Raw genomic sequence first — 21647 nt, forward strand, 5'->3', positions numbered from 1 at the left:
AAATTTGTGTAAGTCTTGTCCATCTGTGAGTTGTCCTTAAATTCATTTACGCAGTGCTTTGTAAAAATAACCAAGATCGTCGCCGTAGAGCGACCAGGCTTGAAGCCATGCTAATTAGGTTCGTTTTATGTCCTTATTAAATAAGACAATTTTTTTAAAAATTTTCTGTCAAACAACTTTTCTGATTTTGACAATTGGCCTATCATTAGAAATCCCAATTTAGGTATTTAATCTATGTTAATAAGTGTTTTAATTAATAAATAATACTACTTAGGTTTCGACCCTAAAGTAGATATCAAACAAAAACACCTCTTAACGAGGTAAAAAGTAGTGACGAACGCGTCTTCAAAAAAAATTTCTGATATCAACAATTGTGACGAAAAATGATATTACATTCGATAAAATAAATAAACTATATTAAATTTATGATTGCGGCCCGCAACAGTAAATATTTATTTACACGTAAATTTTCTGTTGTAGCGTGCCGAATACATAAATTTAATATAGTTTATTTATTTTATCGAATGTAATGAATAGTTTCAGATTCTAAGAGAAACCTGTCGTTTCTTATATTCCCGCCGAACTAGTGGGTTTTTCCAAAGTGGTAGAACAAATGGATCAAGTTTCGTATTTCGATTAGCTTCATGCAAGTAAAGGACCTTAAAACCATAACAGGCGACCATCTAATAAGAATATTTTTCATCAAATTGGTTTTTTTCTTGTTTATTTCAATAAGTATGAAATATTTCGTATACGGAGCTGAAACGAGTTGCACTTTTTATCGCTTAATATTTTCCCAACGGTAAATTTTAGGGCAAAAAGTGTTACATATCAAAAGTTGAGGAATCTCAAGGGCTATATGATTTAAAATTTAAAAAGAAATCTTTCGACTCAATTTTGAGAAAATAGTCAAAAAAAGGTTTTAAAAAATAACTTTTTGTCATAACTCGAAATCTGTTATATTCAGACAACTTTATTGTATAAAGGGAATTTAGCAAATTACATTTTCTTTTCAGAGATATATGGCACGTTTATGTAGCATTAGTTATTTAGATACTAAAAGCATTTTAAATCTGCCTTTTTTTTGCATTTTCCGCTAAAATAGCGGGTTTTTCCAAAATTCGTAGAACAAACGTTTTTGAATTCAAGCTACTTTAAACACCCATAGGGTTTCCAAAACCCCTAAAACTAAGATGGGATGCAAACCCACAAACAAAGGGACAAACATTTTCATTTTGGCAAGAAGAAGAAAATCTTGTTTTTTGAATTACTTTTGAACGGGACATCGGATTTCAACAAATGAGGTGTCATTGAACGCGTATTCTCAGTCAGAACAAAACCAGCTAAACAGCCGGCGGCTTTTATCCGAACCGTATCCAGCAGCTCCAATTTTCTAAATTTTTACTTTTACCGCTTTTTCTCCCAAACAAATCTATATTTCGAAAGTCTTGGTATGCAATCTTCTTAGTTAGTGCGATACCCTTCGATTGGTGCATTACTATCCGACCATAATAGCAGATTTTCAATTCTCTGGCTATATATAGTAGTTGTCTTCGCACGATCTCTTGCGCGCTTCGCCACTACGTGTACTGCCGTCCACAGTGATTGAAATAGTATTTTAAGACTAGGTCTTTCTGAAGGCTTATTCTTAAATTATTATACCCGTTACTCGTAGAGTAAAAGGGTATACTAGATTCGTCGGAAAGTATGTAACAGGCAGAAGGAAGCGTTTCCGACCCCATAAAGTATATATATTCTTGATCAGGATCACTAGCCGAGTCGATCTAGCCATGTCCGTCTGTCCGTCTGTCCGGATGAACGCTGAGATCTCGGAAACTATGAGAGCTAGGCTATTGAAATTTGGCGTACAGATTCCTGAGCTTCTTACGCAGCGCAAGTTTGTTTCAGTAGACTGCCACGCCCACTCTAACGCCCACAAACCGCCCTAAAATGTAACTCCTACAGTTTTGATGCTAGATAGAAAATTTTAACTGAAATGTATTAGTCTTGTCAATACCTATCGATTGACCAAAAAAAAATTTTGCTACGCCCACTCTAACGCCCACAAACCTCCAAAGAAAAAAGCTATGACGTCAGAGCCAGACAATGCGAAATGTTTTTACGCGTGTATGTGTGTGTATGTAAATAGTTGCCGGCCGAACTTAGCGGCAAAGAAAAAAGCCCTGCCGGCGCTCAGAGAGAGCAAAGTGCGCCGAGAAATGAGAGCAAGGGAGAGAGAACAAAGTGCTCGGCTAACTTATTTTAAAGTTTGTTATCTGAGTAACGGGTATCTGATAGTCGAGGTACTCGACTATAGCGTTCTTCCTTGTTATACCCGTTACTCGTAGAGTAAAAGGGTATACTAGATTCGTCGGAAAGTATGTAACAGGTAGAAGGAAGCGTTTCCGACCCCACAAAGTATATATATTCTTGATCAGGATCACTAGCCGAGTCGATCTAGCCATGTCCGTCTGTCCGTCTGTCCGTCTGACCGTCTGTCCGTCTGTCTGTCCGTCCGGATGAACGCTGAGATCTCGGAAACTATGGGAGCTAGGCTATTGAGATTGCGTGCAGATTCCTGAGCTTCTTACGCAGCGCAAATTTGTTTCAGCAATGTGCCACGCCCACTCCAACGCCCACAAACCGCCCAAAACTGTGGCTCCTACAGTTTTGATGCTAGAATAAAAATTTTAACTGAAATGTATTGTTCTCATCAATACCTAACGATTGACTCAAAAAAAAGTTTGCCACGCCCACTTTAACGCCCACAAACCGCACAAACTTGTGACGCCCACAGTTTTCATGCTAGATACAAAATTGTTACTGAAATGTATTGGTCTCGTCAAACTTCCTTCTGCCTGTTACATACTTTCCGACGAATCTAGTATACCCTTTTACTCTACGAGTAACGGGTATAAAAATTATTCCTAAATTTACTTAACTTAATTTTAAATGAAAATCATATATAAATTACGAAAATGTTGTCCCACAAGACTATTGAGCTAACTCAGCAAATCAGAGTTTTAGAGGCAAAAGTGCACTTAACGCTACCGGAGTTTCAAAAATCTTTGGGCCTACAAAAGGTTTTTATTTATAATCATAGTGCTTTACTAAAGATAGGTCCAGTTGAGCACGAGTACTTTGCATCAAAACATTATGATGCGATGATGATGGTACTAGCAAAACTGAAGATACAGTTTGAAAAGGACTCGAATAGGGCAGCAGGAAGCAGTGATCAAAGATTTGCAGAGATAGGCGAAATTAAACACGTTTCGAGGGCTGCTAGGTTGAAGAAAGACTTGTATGCCAGTGCTGGGCATTTAAGGAATTATTTAAATGAATCCATTAATAATTTAACTTGTGATCTCTATTCCCTAGAGCTGAGAGAAAATAAATTTCAATTTTGGAAAGTTAAAACTTTTGGTTTAATTGAGGTAGTAAGAAGTTGTTTTGAAAGCTCGGAAATTGAAAGAATGGTAAGCGATTTAGAATTCGATGTCCAAAAGATTATAGAGATTATACGTTAAAGACTTAGCAATGAACAATATCTTCTAAGGAATCTGTACCTATAAAGGCAGAGAAATTACCTAAGCTGACAAAAATTAAGATACCCACTTTCTTTGGTGATTCCAAAAAATGGTGTCTGTTTAATGAGATGTTTATGAAACTCATTCATTCAAGAGAAGTCCTAACCACATGGCTTTCTTAGAGCAAAGACTGAGCTCCTTTTCCTCTTTTCCACAGGAGAATAAGCCTTTGGGAAAAGAGTTTTAAAACACAAGCAGCAATGAAAATTGTTCATGTTGTAATTTACCAACCCATAATACAACACAGTGTTATAAATTTAAGGGTATGGAACCAGCAATAAGAAATGACTGGGTAAGAAACAGACACATTTGTTTAAAGTGTCTGAAGCATTCAAGCAATATAAAGTGTACTAATGAAATTCTTTGCTTGAATTGCAAAAAACCGCACCAAACGCATCTTCACGACGGAACAAGCCTTATTGGCCACAGCATTGATTCATGTGAAACCAGCAAGTGGAGGCTTTGAAAAAATCAGAGCGCTGATGGACAGTGGATCTCAGAGTACAATAATATCAGAGGAAGCTTCAAAAATACTTAAGTTACAAAAAATAAAAAATTATACAGAGGTTAGTGGAGTTTCCTCGTTAAAAAAATGCATATCAAAGTATATAATAAAATTAAGCATTAAACCTTTAAAAGGAAGAAAAATGAGTTAATAGTGGAGGCAATTGTCCTTCCAAAATTAATGAAAGCGTTGCCAAGCGCTTATTAAAAATTGATAAAACGAGGTGGCAAAACTACCCGTTAGCCGATTCCGAGTTTAACAAGCCAGGTCGAGTGGACTTAATTATTGGAACCGATTTATATGCTAAAATTTTTCAGAAAGGAGTAATAAAGATAGACGGTCTTCTTGGTCAAAACACAGACTTTGGTTGGATAGTGTCTGGATGCACCAAGTCAAAAGGAAGTAACTCGGTAGTTGCGACCACGATAGAGTGCAAGGACTTGGAAAGATTTTAAGAATTGGAGGAAGAAAAAAAGGATGATTTTGAGCCCGAAATTAAGGGTTTTTTTTTGATGCGTCGGCAAAAACAACTAATTATAAATGTCTAAATGACAGAGTGAGAAGGACTAGAGTTCAAAAAGATATTTCCGACATCATTTTAAAATGGCGCAGATGGCAGTATGTAACTTCAGCGGATATTGAAAAAATGTACCGTCAAATATATATAGCAGAAAGCGATCAAGAATTTTTGCATGTCTTGTGGAGAGATTCTCCAAAAAATAAAGACAAAGACTATAAATTAACTACAGTTACCTATGGTACTGCGTCGGCTCCGTATTTAGCTAAAAGAGTGCTAGCGGATATAGGAGATAAATGTAGAGATCCACTAATCAATGGAATTATAAAAAATGATTTCTATATGGATAATTTAATGACAGGATCAGACAGCATTAAAGAATCCAAAGAAATCGTTAATCAAGTCTCATTGGAGCTAGAAAAAGTAGGGATGAATTTGAGGAAATGGATTTCGAATCATCAGGAAATTATTGTTAATGTCGAAAATGATGGAGAAAACAAAACATTAAGCATTGAAGAGAATGAGTCCGTAAAGGCTTTAGGGCTTCAATGAGAACCTTTTAAGGATGAATTTAAGTTTTGCGTTTATTTACTATCAGTAAAAAAATTCATAAAAGGCTAGTATTGTCGAACCTAGCAAAAATATACGATCCATTAGGATGGCTATCACTGGTTACTATTGTTGGGAAAGTATTTATGCAAAGACTTTGGTTAGATGAAATTTATTGGGATCAAGAACTAGATGTGAATGATTTAAACGAGTGGAAGTTGTATGAAGAAAATATAAAATTTTTGGATGATATTAGGATTCCGAGATGGATAAAGACACATGTACATTTTTCAGTTCAGCTTCACGGTCTTGCAGACGCTTCTGTAAAAGCTTACGCGACAGTTTTATATGCAAAAGTAGAAGAATCGGTCACGTTAATTGCTAGTAAAAGTAAATGAAGTCCTAAGAAAAACAGAAAGACTGTTCCAAAGTTAGAGCTTTGCGCAGCCCATCTTTTAAGAAAGTTCTGGCATAGCAGAAAACTTTGCATGGAGTGATTCCACCATTACATTAGCTTGGATACGTAATGGGAACAGCAAAGATAAATTTATTAGACGTAGAACTGATGATATTAAAAAACTTATGGATCCAGAATAGAGTCTCGAGAAGTCGGAAGATAACACGGCAGACATTGCCTCCAGGGGTATTTGTGCCACCAAATTAAAAGATTGCTCAATTTGGTGGAATGGGCCAAAATGGCTTTCAATGTCTAAAGACCATTGGCCTAAGTTTTAATTGGAACAAAAAGAAGAAATAGTTGTTAGTACCGTGATCACGAGTACGGAAAAAATATATCTCAATTACTTGAAAGATATTCAAGTTTTCAAAAATTAGAGCGAATTATAGCTTTGGTATTAAGATTTATTGGTATTAAAGTTAAAAAGGCTTCATATCCAAGTTTTCTGACAGTTGATGAACTTTAAAGCACTAGAATACTGATTATTAAAAAAGAACAGGAGCGTCAATTTATGTCAGAAATAGTTTTCTTGAGAGACGGTAAAGAAATCGAGTCCAAGAGTAAAATTGTAGGGTTGCACCCATTCTCAGACACAGACTGAGTTCTTAGAGTGTGTGGAAGGCTGCAAAGTAGCAATATGCGATTTGATGTCAAGCACCCAATAATATTAGATAAATGCCACCTATCTGATTTAATAACTAAAAAGGCTCAGAGACCTTACATGGTGGAATTAACCTAATGAGAAACCAAATACACAAGGCTATTTTGGATATTTAGGTTAAGGGACTCCCTCAAGAAAATATTACGAGAAAGTGTTACTTGTGCGAGATATCGACAATGTATAGGTAAACAATTAATGGGTAATTTACCAAAGTAAAGAGTAAATGCTTCATATCCCTTCCTTAATACAGGAATAGACTATGCGGGACCATATCACCTAAAATGCTCAAAAAATAGCGGGCAAAAGACATTTAAAGGTTATATTTCAGTGTTTGTGTGTATGGCTACAAAGGCCATTCACTTAGAAGCTGTTAGAGACTTATCGTCCGATGCATTCTTAGCAGCATTAAAAATATTTATATCTAGAAGAGGGAAATGTTCTAATATTTATTTGGATTATGGTACTAATTTTGTAGGTGCTGAATTTTGAATTTTGTAGGTGCTCGGAAGTTGGATGAAGAATTTCTAGAAGCTAATAAACATAATAGTAGAGTAGCTTCAGAAATTAAAAACGACAAAATTCATTGGCATTTTATCCCGCCGGCAGGACCTCACTTCGAAGGTATTTGGGAAGCAGGTGTTAAATCCGTTAAATATGATTTAAAGCGGGATAATATTTTGACTTACGAAGAAATGGAAAAACTGTTATGTCAAATAGAAGAGGTGCTGAATTCAAGACCCTTATATGTATACTACGGGGGACGATATTGAAGATAATGAAGTTCTAACACCAGGCCACTTTTTAATAGGAAGACCACCATTAGATGTGGTTGAGTCAATCCAAGACAATGAGAAAATTGGTAGCCTCGATAGGTGGAAACTTATTAAAAAAATGAAAACAAATTTTTGGATGAAGTGGAAGGACGAATATCTTTACACACTGCAGAAAAGATATAAATGGAAAAAAGGAGTTCCAAATATAGAAAAACGGCCGGTGGTGCTCTTAAAAGATGAAAATTGTCACCCAGCCAGATGGCCAATGGGAAAAGTAAAGGATGTTCAAAAGGATAAAGATGATAAAGTTCGAGTTGTAAATGTTAAGACCCAAGAAGCTTCCTTTAATTGGTGTAAAACAAGCAGAGAATGTTATGGAAAAGGCAGTTGAAAACAAAAAAAGAGTATCACCAAGATTTTCTAAATTAAGCACCGTAATGGTAATGCTATTGCTTACATTGTTCTGTCAAGTTTCACTAGCAGCAGCAATAAAAGGCGAAAATAAATCATTTATCATTCAAAATACAAATAAGACGGCTGCCATTAATTTAGATCCATTAGGAGATCTAGAAATTATAAGCGCATCATGGAACCTGGTGATTTACTATAATATGGATGCCTATTTTCACATAATTAAAAAAAATAATGTGCTGATACAGAAAATGAGAATTGTTTGCGGTAAGCTTCATAGGATCAATGCAATATAGTTTTGGATAATATGCAAAATCAGTTAATAGAACTAAGAAAAAATAATAATCTATTTATGATGCAAAAGAGAGACAGAATGACTATGTTTCATATTACTTCAGAATATTTAATTTATAATTTCGAAACCGATACTTATTGTATAATGTCCGAATCAACTTTAAGTTAGTGTCAAAGATGGCAGCAAAATAAGAAAATTTGCCGGGGAAGTTGAAGTACAACCACTTAAGCTAAATAGAGTTTCAAACTGTATATGCAAAACAGTAACAGATTCTTCATCATATTGGATAGAGCTAGAAAAGAAAAGTAGTTGGCTGTTTAAGGTTCCTTTTAATTCCAAGATAAGAGTACAGTGTACGAATGCACAAATTCAGGTACTTGATTTGCCAACGCAAGGAATTCTAAGTATTGCGTCAGATTGTACTGCTAGAACGGATGATAGGATTTTGATTGCCCATCATAATATTCAATCTGAAAGTGAAGAAGTATCATCATCGTATGTAGGAGATATTGATCAAATTGCAAAAGGTTTTTTGGGATCCATTGAAATTGAACTCTATTAATCATACTGCTGAGATTGCACGCCTAAATAAATAAATAAAATATTTAAAAGAAAATCATATTAAATTAAAAGATTTGCATTTTCATCACATTTCCGGACATGCTTCTTTAGGACTCGGTTTAATAATAACAATAATCATGGTAATATATGCCATAAGAAAATGTGCTGCAAGCCATTACTTTCGCCGGACCGTTGCAAGGAGTCTTATAATAAGCTAAAAGCAAATAAATAAATATATCGAATTAAAAAAAATACAGTCCACTAATTTTATGTTTGCATTGTTAACGAAAATAATTAACAAATTAACATCCTGTACACCTTACCTTGCCGGCCCTTGGCAGAACGTTCAAGGAGAACACTAATTGTCATAAATTTAAGATTTCACGAGCTCTGTTCATGTCAATATGTAAATCTATCTATCTAAAACCTACACAGAGAAAATTCTGACGTTCTAATCTGAGTTGAAAATGTTCTTAAAAATAGAACGACATTTTTAAGTTGAAAATGTTTTTATTTTGCTCCAATCAAGTTGAATTGGCGGTATTTAAGTAAATTGTATGTACAAATAAACTATTAGTTCAGTCCTTAGTGTATACTTATCAAATAGTTGTTAAGTAAACTCAATTTATCTTTTCTCTTCTCACCATATCGTTCTTATATTGATACCAAAATGTACTTACACGGTTTTTAAGAACGAATGTTCTCAATTCAACAACAATGTTCTCAATTCAAGAACAATGTGCTCAATTCAAGAACAATGTTCTTAGATAGTTTTCTCTGTGTACAAGGGTGCAGTGCCGAACAATGGTAATCTTAAGTACAAGCCACTTGAGCCTGACCATAAATATAGTTCTCACACTGTACAAAGGGACGCCATGCGGGAGACCATTGATAAGGCTCCTGCTCAGGCAAACCGATGTGTCTCTGCGTAGACCATAGATAAGTATATCATGAGAATTTCATGTTAGTTACATAAGCGAAGACTTAGAAAAATAAAATCAGTTTTTACTCAGAACTCAAACGTGAAGGTTGTTTTCCTTATTACAGGAATCCCTTTCAGTGACAGTGGGGTGAATAACAAGTTATAATATCAAATTAAGCAGCCCAAATGCGGTCGGAGACGTTAAAAAAAAAATTGACACCACCGAATTCTCAGGGGATGATATTGTATAGATCAATAAAGAAAAAGTGAAAGTGACCTATATGGGGTCCTCCTCGTAAAAAAAATGTAGCCGCATTTTTATGTCATAAAAAGATTTTCAAAAAATAAAAAAAAAATTTTCCATTTGACATAAAAAGATTCTTCTTTAATAAGTCCAAGCAAATTAAAAAAAATAAATTTTTTTCAACCATATACACTATACAAACCATTAACTGCTGAAGAACATTTATAACTATTTGTACCCCAATACAAGGGCAAGGATAAATAAAAAATTATTTTACCAATTTACAATATATCTCGAAGACTTTGCATTTGACTGCTGCTGCTATGGACTTAATAAATAAAATGTTGAGGTTAGCGCATTAGTTTGGCGTTTTCAGAAGAACTTTCAGTTTTTATATGCTCCCGTTTTCGCAGTTTTTGATATCGTTTCGTAATTGAAGTGTTTCATTTTTGCATAGTTTGCATAGGAGCGATAAAAGAAAAGTGGTTTACTCGTTCTTAGGTACACAGGGAAAATTATGACGTTCCCAAATTGAGTATTTGTATTCTCAATTTGAGGATGTACTCAATTTAGGTACAACATTTGTGGAAAAATGCCTGTTGAGAAAAGTGTGGGAGTCAGAATATTGGTTAAGTTGGCATTCCTAGTTAGGACATTACCCATGGTAAATAACTTAAATAGCCCAGATGCAACCCTTAAGTTTAGCAAGGATCCGATCTTCGCCCGAATACCAAAAATACCATTTTTGATGGACTTTGGGGATTTTGTGCATCCACTCTAGACGCCATGATTTCCTCCTCTTTGTCGCAAACTTCTTCCGAGATCGGTTCGTTCCCTGCATAAAATGTAACAATTTTCAAACCCGTCCGCGTCCATACATCCGCGTGTGAAATTCTTAGAAATTTGGGTGACCAGTACGACATTTTATCACTCCCAATATTGGTGGTAAGATAATTGAGACGATATATGGAGAGAATCTAATCGTAGTTCCCGAAAAACAGCAGTGACCAGAGACACGTGCCAATTCTCGGAATTGTCGGAAGTTTTACAGTCCTCCCTCTGCGCACAGCAAGAAGCAGGTGCCTCGTGCAGCGGTTTAATGGCGGAACCATACGTTTGTTCAGCGCCAGGCCAGAATCGCCATTTGGGATTCTCATACCGCACACCGCGTGAAAGGAATCTTTCATCCTTGCCACACACCTGGATTAATTTAATCATCGTCAAAACATAATCGGCTTCAAGGATCACCGCCGTCAACCCGCGTGAAGTTTTGACCTTACCACCTTTTGACCTTATCGCACCGGCGCCGATTCGGCATAATTTTGGAAAGACCACGGGAGCACGACGCCGCATTCCAATTGGAATTTGAGTTCCAATTCTGGTTTCCAGTTAATTTTGGCAGGGACTGCCAACTTGTTTTTGTATCGCTAAAGCGATTGTAGTTTAATTTTCTTGTTCTAAATATTTGTACGACAAGTTTATAATTTAATTTACGATTCCTATTTAGCCATTATACTTGCGTGTGTGCTTACGACATAGTATGACATATATACACCTAAATTAAACTATTCTACAGCGCACATCGATCGTCATCAGGCCTGCTGACTTCGTTGGAGAGTTCGTAAGTACGGCATAGCCGTAAATCATTTACTTTCCTACATACAAGGGTGGTCAAAAGTATTTTCACAAAAAAAAAGTTAAATATATTCCAAATTTGAACTTACATCTTGTTAACTTTGGCATCAATGGAAAGGTAATTTAAATGCCGTTTGAATGATACAATACATTTCTTAACACATTCAGTACTTATTGAAAAGGACGAATTTGTGTGAAAATGTCCCTTTTGAACTTTTTTCCTCGACTTGAAAACTTAAATTTTTTGATGCAAAAAGTTTCTTCAAACAAAAATAATAGTAACTGCAAAAAGAATTTTTCAAAAATCATTTTGCTTATATTTTTTATGATTTTTTGAAAATGCTTAGAAACATGCATTTTAGGCATATTTTTCTCTTTTTCATACAAATTTTTTCCGACAGTGTCACCTTTAAAAAACCATACAAAATATAAGCAAAATGATTTTTGAAAAATTCTTTTTGCAGTTACTATTATTTTTGTTTGAAGAAACTTTTTGCATCAAAAAATTTATGTTTTCAAGTCGAGGAAAAAAGTTCAAAAAGGACATTTTCACACAAATTCGTCCTTTTCAATAAGTACTGAATGTGTTAAGAAATGTATTGTATCATTCAAACGGCATTTAAATTACCTTTCCATTGATGCCAAAGTTAACAAGATGTAAGTTCAAATTATGAATATATTTAACTTTTTTTTTGTGAAAATACTTTTGACCACCCTTGTATATATATTTATTCTTGTCTGAGCCCGCACACTTTTGGTACAAATATAAACATATAAATTTTGCCACATTCGGGTATTGATAAATATTAAATAAGACGATTCTTATTTAATATTTATCAATACCCGAATGTGCCCTTATATAATTTAACGTAATCCGCCTAAGTGCTTTTCTGTAATTATACCCGTTACTCGTAGAGTAAAAGGGTATACTAGATTCGTCGAAAAGTATGTAACAGGTAGAAGGAAGCGTTTCCGACCCCATGACGTATATATATTCTTGAACAGAATCACTAGCCGAGTCGATCTAGCCACGTCCGTCTGTCCGTCTGTCCGTCCGTCCGTCTGTCCTTCTGTCCGTATGAACGCTGAGATCTCGGAAACTATACAAGCTACAATACTGGGATTAGGCTTACAGATTCCGAAGATTCCTGCGCAGCGCAAGTTTGTTTCAGCAGAGTGCCGCGCCCACTCTAACGCCCACAAACCGCCCAAAACTGTGGCTCCTACAGTTTTGATGCTAGAATAAAAATTTTAACTGAAATGTAATGTTCTCATCAATACCTATCGATTGACTCAATAAAAGTTTGCCACGCCCACCCTAACGCCCATAAACCGCCCACAAACTTCAAAAAATCGTAAATGTGAACGTGGATATCTCGGAAACTATCAAAGATAGAGAATTGGGAGTTCAGATTTAGATTCCGTAGCCTTTTACGCAGCGCAAGTTTATAACGCGAATATGCCACGCTCACTCTAACGCACACAAACCGCGAAAACCTGTGACGCCCACAATTTTTATGCTAGATAAATGTATTGGTCTCGTCAATACCTATCGATTGGTCCAAAAAAAAATTTGCCACGCCCACTCTAACGCCCATAACGCTTAAATCTGTATACCGCCGGTAGGTGGCGCATTTTAATCTCGCTTTGCTACTTGCATATCTCTATTTAGCTGAGTAACGGGTATCTGATAGTCGAGGTACTCCACTATAGCGTTCTTCCTTGTTTTTATTTTATTTTTATCTGATTCGTTTTTTGCCCTTTATATGAGTGATTCGTTGTGAAACATGTCGAGATTTTCTTTATGTTCTGAAAACGATTTCATAATATCACGATATTATATTATTTATATAGGATTTATAAAAATATAAAAAAATAAATTCATTTAACAGATGCAAACATATGGCTATGCCTTTTTTTGTCGAGGTTTGTGTATAGCTTAAAATTTCATGGAGTTAAAAAAAAAATTCTCTATTGTTAGTTTTTCCTACCGAATTTATGTTGCGTAGCAGAATACTTAGCAACACGTAATATACACGCTAAAACAGTTCCAGGTACTCAAAATAGCCATCATGTTCCTCCAACACATGATGGCCAACTCTTATTTAAAATATTTTCATGCGCCGAAGATTTCCAAGCTAAAGCTACTCATAAATATTGAGGATGGAGAGCGCCAAGCAACAGCAGAGAAGGCGAACATCCGACGTTGAGTTTTGAGACTAAAAAGAAGGAGGGACACGAACCGAAGGAGAAGCGATGTAAGCCACCGCAACCAGCTGACGAGGTCAAAAATTCCAGCGAAAGACAAACAATAAAGTTTTCCGACTTGTCCCAATCGGATATCTTGCATTTTTTTGGGTCACGTGCTGCTACGCAGCATAATTTTGTTGATACGAACCTACAATATCTCTGAGCTAGTCGCGTCGTTTAAGTAGCGCGTAGAACGGTCGGAAACAGTTCGTTACAACATCACTTTAAAATAATAACAAGAAAATACTGCTTTGATTTTTATTTAATATAAACTGTTTTAATTAATTCTGGGGAAACTCATGGAGGTCCCACGACAACTTTTTAGGGCTCAACAAGGATTATGTATAGAAGATTATACAATTTTTTTTATAAAAATTAAAAATGCCGACATGCAGAGAAACGCGATTGAAATTTTATTTTTTAAGCTTGAACTATATGTAGCTTGGAAACTGTTATGGGAGTTATTTTTATCTGAAAGGTTAGCAAAAATAGTAATTACCGAGGATTTTTTTCTTTCGTTTACTCCATGAAATTAAGTTATACCAAAACTGAACAAAGAAAAGGCATCGTTATATCTTTGCTTCTGTCAAATGGATTTCTTTTTTTTTAAACCTACATAAATGGTAAATATGAAACCGTTTTGAGACCGTAGTAAGAAAACTAGGTACGTTTCACAAAGAATCATATAAGGAGTTCTTGTTTCTAAAAACCAATTTCTATAATTTAATCAATATTCCTATTCTTAAGATTTTCACTTTTAATTTTTTTCATTTAGCTATTCAATTAATTGATATGATTTTTCATATATTGAGGTCAAAACAAATTTGTATACATTTTTTTTAAGATATTAATTTAAGAAAATGATTTTATTATCTCCGTGTTTATTAATTATATCTCGAATTGCGCTTAACCAATTTAAATGATATATGTTTTAGTTTACAGCTATAACGTCACACTTTATATTTGAATTGGCGACATTGAGTATATTGAGAGCTACAACTCGGCAAACTTTGAAAAATTTAGTGACTGTAAAAACGGGAAAAATATCCGACAAAAACAGAGACATAAAAAATTCTAAAGTTACTGTCCAAACAAACCAAACAAGCCATATTTTGTATGGTAAAATTAATTTAATTTAATTTGTAAAAGCTTAACGATGTTACGGCGGTAAAAGATTGGAATATTAGTATTGACCAACGTAAGGACGTTCAAGTTATTCCCTTAGGCAGTGTTTTAGCCTCATATAATACTGAGGAACTACAATCATCTATCTTGGGGCATTTTCAAAATATTATTTGATTATTAGGAATTATACACCCGAACTCCTGCAAAAGCGCGGCTGAGACGATATAGGTAGTTCTTTCGACCTAACGCGATCTCTGGTCATGCGGTAAGCAGCTGAGTCTCACCGCGGTTCCACGGCTTTCGTTAGGCTTGCACGTGTTGGCTGGTGGCAACCATCGCCGGGTCGTAACGGTTAACTGGTGGCCGTAAATTTGCACTTTATGTAGGTAAGCGCAAGGGAGCGCCTTGCGTACTGATCGGCCACCGTTCTACATAGTATTATTCACTTTTTGGTTATGTTTCACTATCCCAGGTGTGTTGGTCTTATCTTTATTGTTCCTTATACTTCTGTGAGGTTGATTAGATTAAATGTGGGGAATTGACATAAGATCTTTTTAAATTTAATTATAAACGACTCATGAACAAGAGAAAACACCGTAGTCGACGGCATCGACTATCAGATACCCGTTACTCAGCTAACAATAAAGCGCCATCGTTCATTCTTATATGCTGTTTACGAGATTTCACTAACACGCCGCATATTGTGAAACCTAGGTAGCGCTAAGGAAATTTTGTAAGCAGCGAGTTTTCTGTATAAATATATGTCAACCCCTCTCGCCTTCTTTTTAATTTGCTGATTATTTCTTATTGTTTGGCTATAACTTTTTAATAAATAGTCCGAAGCACAAAAAGCTGCATGCTTAATCCCAACATTCCAGCTCTTATAGTTTCCGTTCATTCGGACAGACGGTCATGGATCGATTGACTCATCTAGTGATACTGATCAAGAATATATAAACTTAATGGGGTCTGAAACGCATCCTTTTACCTATTATATACTTTACTCTACGAGTAACGGGTATAATGCTGTCCGACAACGCAACGTGCACTAGAAAGTTTGCGAGCCCCAATGAACGGAACTTTTCTTGATTTCTCCATAGGCTGTGCTCTTCGCCGCTCGCAATAGCGAGAGAGCTGATAGAGTAGTTTCTTGTGCGAGTAGTGCAACTAGTGAGATCTTAGTTGTACCCTTACATTTAAAACTGAGGCATATACAAATTTAGATGAAGATTGATCTATTTCCTGTGCGAACAAATTCTGTTTGCGCTGCCAACCTGAACCCTATAAACGGCAAAACCATTAAGAAAAGATGCTAGTAAGTGACCGCCTGTTTGTCCGATGAAGAAATAATCACCTAAAACATAATAACCAATAATGAAAGCAACTTGAGTCCAGTTTTTTGCAACTGAGTTATGAACTTCTGACCAAAACCCTTTACAAGGGTCCACAACATGGTTAATAATATTCGAAAATATTTGACGATAACTTACCTGAAGTCCCCAGACCAGAAAAAGTTAATATTGAATCAAATATTTGCACCATTACGGATTCTTCTTGTTCAGAGATCATACTTAGGCAGAAAGGAATTTGTTGTTTACTAAATGCCCAAAATGAGTGTGAAAACCCTTTGTACGTTTCGCCATGATCTTGTGCGTTTGATCCTTGCTCCGATCTTAATTTTTCTAATCGATGCTTCGACAGTCGCCTGAGAGTGTTTCTTAGAAATCCTCCCAACTCTTGGGGTTTTTTAACTATATTCATATCTACTAACTGTCGCCTACAAACAAGAACATTTTGGTACAGCCTCAATCTGTCCTCGTTAGTAGTTCCTTTAATTTTTTTTGAGCATTCTACAATATTCAAAATCCAATTTGACAAAGCAGGACAATACGAAATTATTAAAGACCCTATGTCATTCTTTTGCAGGGTCTCAAAAACAAAACATTTCTGTGGCTCAATAACAGAACATCCATCACGAGTATTTTTATAAAGTAGGTGAGTGTTTCGGTTAAGTGATATAGTTATAAAACTGTCACTAGGGTCCAACATAATTGATTCAATATCTACGTATTTAAATTGATAAATGACAGATTTATCTTCAGGATGAACAAACATTATTCCTTCACAATGTATTCCTAGTAGAATATTGTTTACAAAGTTCCAGTAACCTTTGTAATTAACTTTAAACATCGTTGTGCCGTATAGTGGATATTGCATTACGCAACTTAAGTATAAAACTTTAGCTGTGAGTTCATTTCTTGAGGATCCGTACTGACGGTGGGCTTGTGCTAAAATTGGTATCCAAAATTGTTGTTCTCTTGTTTTTGAAATTCTATGGGGCAAGAAGCTTTTTACATCTGAATAATATTCCGGTTTTGGTTGATTAGATGGATCTCCTAGCGCTACTTGAGCTTGAAGTCCTGCTAGTTGAAGGGCAACCTTTTCACTGACCGGGAATTCGTCTTTCTGTAATAGCAATAAATAGAAGGGGCAACATATTATATATAATTATTTTAAAAGCCTTTTCTTGTGTCTAGCACCCGATTACTTGTGTTTTATTTATAAGTTTTCTGACCGTAACCATTATGAGTTTTATTTCAAAACAAGAAAGGAAATTAACTTCAGCAATCCGAAATTTGTATACCCTTGCAGTTATATTTATTAAATTTTAAAATACAAAAAATGATATTCCCAATAGTATGTATGTCAGAAAACACCGAAGCTATAATTTGTTTCATATAATATTCCCACCAATTTTCCGATAGTTCCTATGGCAGCTATATGATATAGTAGTCCGATTTTGATAAAATTAAATTCGAATTTCAGAACTAATTAAAAAATGTCATTTCCAAGCGTAGGAAGTTATATGTTAAAAAACACGGAAGGTATAATTTGTATCATATATTTTCCAACCAATTTTCCGATCGTTCCTATGGCAGGTATATTATATAGTCGTCCGATTTTGATAAAATTAAATTCGAAATGATATAGTCGTCCGATTTTGATAATATTTAATTCGAAATTCAAAACTAATTAAAAAATGTTATATTTAAGCTTAGCAGGTTATATGTTAACACACCATAGATATAATTTTTTAACATTTTTTTTTCGATTATTCCTAGCTATAAGACATAGCTTTCCGATCCGGCTGGTTCCGTCTTATATACTACCTGCAAAAGATATAAGACTTTTTGGAAAGTTTCAGCCCGATAGCTTTAAATCTGAGAGACTAGTTTGCGTAGAAACAGACGGACAGACGGACATGACTAGATCGACTCGTCTAGTCGTGCTGATCAAGAATATATATACTTTATGGGGTCGGAAACGTCACCTTCACTGCGTTGCAAACTTCTGACTGAAATCAATATACCCTCTGCAAGTGTATAAACATAATTAAAATTTTTTATCAAAAAATAGAAATTAAAAATAATGAATTTTTTAAAAATCAAAAATAATCATTATTTCTTAGCGAAAAAAATTTAAAATCTAGAATAATAATTATTTCCGATTTTTTTTTTTTATTAAAAAAAAACTCATTCAGAAACCACGAATGAATAAACCTACAAAAGGATCGCAAAGGAGTGTCCTGGAGAACAAAATGGTTATATTGGCCTTCTTCATCCTTGCAGATAATATTTTCGCTTTCTTTAACACACATCCTCTACCTCTTGAGAATTCGCGGATACTGAAAATTTAATAAAAGTTACTAGGTAAATCGGTGGCTTGATATTTAAATCAAATCTTTAGTAACCGCGAAGAATTCTCGGATGCTGAAAAATTAATAAATGTTACTAGGTAAATCGGTGGTTTGATATTTAAATCAAATCTTTAGTTACCGCGAATTCTTAAGACGTAGAGGATTAGCTTCTACAGATTGTGTGGATCACACTTAACTTTAAAGACATTAAAAAATATTGGTATGTGTGATAAAAGTTGGTCCCATTTGCTTTCCAGAATTCACGGCTTTAATTGGTTAATGAGTTGATTTTGAACAGACGAAAAGAATAACAGCATTTCGTTCTGGATTTGTAGCAAATGAACAAATGTAATACCGTGGTTAGGTCAAAGGCATTTGTTCTGATGCCTAAAAAAAAACTCTTCTCTGTGAGATTTTGTCATGTAGGTATTTTCTAAAGATAAATTTTCGTATAAAAGCCTACCCATTTTACATTTTTTTTTTGCTTTCATTCTTGGTGTTATTTTGCAGTAACTCAAAACATTCCCTTTGGACCAGAATTGTTTAAGGTAATATTTGATATGAATTTTTTTGAAGTATATATAAGTTTTTATGGTGAACAGTCACGAAGAACACTAATTGTCATTAATTTAAGATTTTACAAGCTCTGTTCATGTCAATATGTAAATCTATCTAGAGCCGTATATAATGATCTGTAACTTAAAACCTACAAGGGTGCAGTGCCGAGCAATTGTAATCTTAAGTACAAGCCACTTGAGCCTGACCATAAATAAATTTCTCACGCTGTACAAAGGGTCGCCTTGCGGGAGACCGTTGATAAGGCTCCTGCTCAGGCAAACCGACGTGTCTCTGCGTAGACCGTAGATAAGTATATCATGAGAATTTCATGTTAGTTACGTAAGCGAAGACTTAGAAAAATAAAATCAGTTTTTATTCAGAATTTAAACGTGAAGGTTGTTTTCCTTATTACAGGAATCCCTTTCATTTTGGTCATTCGAGCTCTTTGATTCCATGCGGAACAATTTTCCCGACTACTCTCAGTTTTCCCTGACCAGTGGTAAGAAACTCAGAGAAATTGTGCACCTTAAAGATTCTGTCAAGTGCTAGATACTTGCAGCTAAAGGTTGCAAACATTCATACGATTGTTTTCCCCCACCAGTAGTAAGAGACAAAAGTGTTGAACAAAAAAAACAAGGCATAAAGATATATAAAGAGTCTTTTTATACCCGTTACTCGTAGAGTAAAAGGGTATACTAGATTCGTCGGAAAGTATGTAACAGGCAGAAGGAAGCGTTTCCGACCCCACAAAGTATATATATTCTTGATCAGGATCACTAGCCGAGTCGATCTAGCCATGCCCGTCTGTCCGTCTGTCCGTCTGACCGTCTGTCCGTCTGTCCGTCTGTCTGTCCGTCCGGATGAACGCTGAGATCTCGGAAACTATGGGAGCTAGGCTATTGAGATTTGGCGTGCAGATTCCTGAGCTTCTTACGCAGCGCAAGTTTGTTTCAGCAATGTGCCACGCCCACTCCAACGCCCACAAACCGCCCAAAACTGTGGCTCCTACAGTTTTGATGCTAGAATAAAAATTTTAACTGAAATGTATTGTTCTCATCAATACCTAACGATTGACTCAAAAAAAAGTTTGCCACGCCCACTTTAACGCCCACAAACCGCACAAACTTGTGACGCCCACAGTTTTCATGCTAGATACAAAATTGTTACTGAAATGTATTGGTCTCGTCAAACTTCCTTCTGCCTGTTACATACTTTCCGACGAATCTAGTATACCCTTTTACTCTACGAGTAACGGGTATAAAAATTATTCCTAAATTTACTTAACTTAATTTTAAATAAAAATCATACATAAATTACGAAAATGTTGTCCCACAAGACTATTGAGCTAACTCAGCAAATCAGAGTTTTAGAGTGCACTTAACGCTACCGGAGTTTCAAACATCTTTGGGCCTACAAAAGGTTTTTATTTATAATCATAGTGCTTTACTAAAGATAGGTCCAGTTGAGGACGAGTACTTTGCATCAAAACATTATGATGCGATGATGATGGTACTAGCAAAACTGAAGATACAGTTTGAAAAGGACTCGAATAGGGCAGCAGGAAGCAGTGATCAAAGATTTGCAGAGATAGGCGAAATTAAACACGTTTCGAGGGCTGCTAGGTTGAAGAAAGACTTTTATGCCAGTGCTGGGCATTTAAGGAATTATTTAAATGAATCCATTAATAATTTAACTTGTGATCTCTATTCCCTAGAGCTGAGAGAAAATAAATTTCAATTTTGGAAAGTTAAAACTTTTGGTTTAGTTGAGGTAGTAAGAAGTTGTTTTGAAAGCTCGGAAATTGAAAGAATGGTAAGCGATTTAGAATTCGATGTCCAAAAGATTATAGAGATTATACGTTAAAGACTTAGCAATGAACAATATCTTCTAAGGAATCTGTACCTATAAAGGCAGAGAAATTACCTAAGCTGACAAAAATTAAGATACCCACTTTCTTTGGTGATTCCAAAAAATGGTGTCTGTTTAATGAGATGTTTATGAAACTCATTCATTCAAGAGAAGTCCTAACCACATGGCTTTCTTAGAGCAAAGACTGAGCTCCTTTTCCTCTTTTCCACAGGAGAATAAGCCTTTGGGAAAAGAGTTTTAAAACACAAGCAGCAATGAAAATTGTTCATGTTGTAATTTACCAACTCATAATACAACACAGTGTTATAAATTTAAGGGTATGGAACCAGCAATAAGAAATGACTGGGTAAGAAACAGACACATTTGTTTAAAGTGTCTGAAGCATTCAAGCAATATAAAATGTACTAATGAAATTCTTTGCTTGAATTGCAAAAAACCGCACCATACGCATCTTCACGACGGAACAAGCCTTATTGGCCACAGCATTGATTCATGTGAAACCAGCAAGTGGAGGCTTTGAAAAAATCAGAGCGCTGATGGACAGTGGATCTCAGAGTACAATAATATCAGAGGAAGCTTCAAAAATACTTAAGTTACAAAAAATAAAAAATTATACAGAGGTTAGTGGAGTTTCCTCGTTAAAAAAATGCATATCAAAGCATATAATAAAATTATGCATTAAACCTTTAAAAGGAAGAAAAATGAGTTAATAGTGGAGGCAATTGTCCTTCCAAAATTAATGAAAGCGTTGCCAAGCGCTTATTAAAAATTGATAAAACGAGGTGGCAAAACTACCCGTTAGCCGATTCCGAGTTTAACAAGCCAGGTCGAGTGGACTTAATTATTGGAACCGATTTATATGCTAAAATTTTTCAGAAAGGAGTAATAAAGATAGACGGTCTTCTTGGTCAAAACACAGACTTTGGTTGGATAGTGTCTGGATGCACCAAGTCAAAAGGAAGTAACTCGGTAGTTGCGACCACGATAGAGTGCAAGGACTTGGAAAGATTTTAAGAATTGGAGGAAGAAAA

The 21647-nt window shown here is 35.3% G+C and overlaps 1 protein-coding gene across 8 annotated transcripts in view; it reads right to left on the reverse strand.

Annotated features, from left to right (window-relative positions):
• The window catches only part of Myo81F (Myosin 81F), a 2624640-nt gene that overhangs the window by 222540 nt on the left and 2380453 nt on the right, over positions 1-21647 (reverse strand). For 7 of the 8 annotated variants that reach the window (XM_070995759.1, XM_070995757.1, XM_070995758.1 and 4 more), the window contains one exon: positions 15983-16958. The exons of the other annotated variant lie outside the window; for it this stretch is intronic. In XM_070995759.1, coding sequence (XP_070851860.1) covers positions 15983-16958 — 976 coding nt within the window. The remainder of the gene's footprint in view (positions 1-15982; positions 16959-21647) is intronic. 8 annotated transcript variants of the gene reach the window in all.

This window comes from Drosophila suzukii, chromosome 3 (assembly GCF_043229965.1).
Source record: "Drosophila suzukii chromosome 3, CBGP_Dsuzu_IsoJpt1.0, whole genome shotgun sequence".
Lineage (NCBI taxonomy): Eukaryota > Metazoa > Arthropoda > Insecta > Diptera > Drosophilidae > Drosophila > Drosophila suzukii.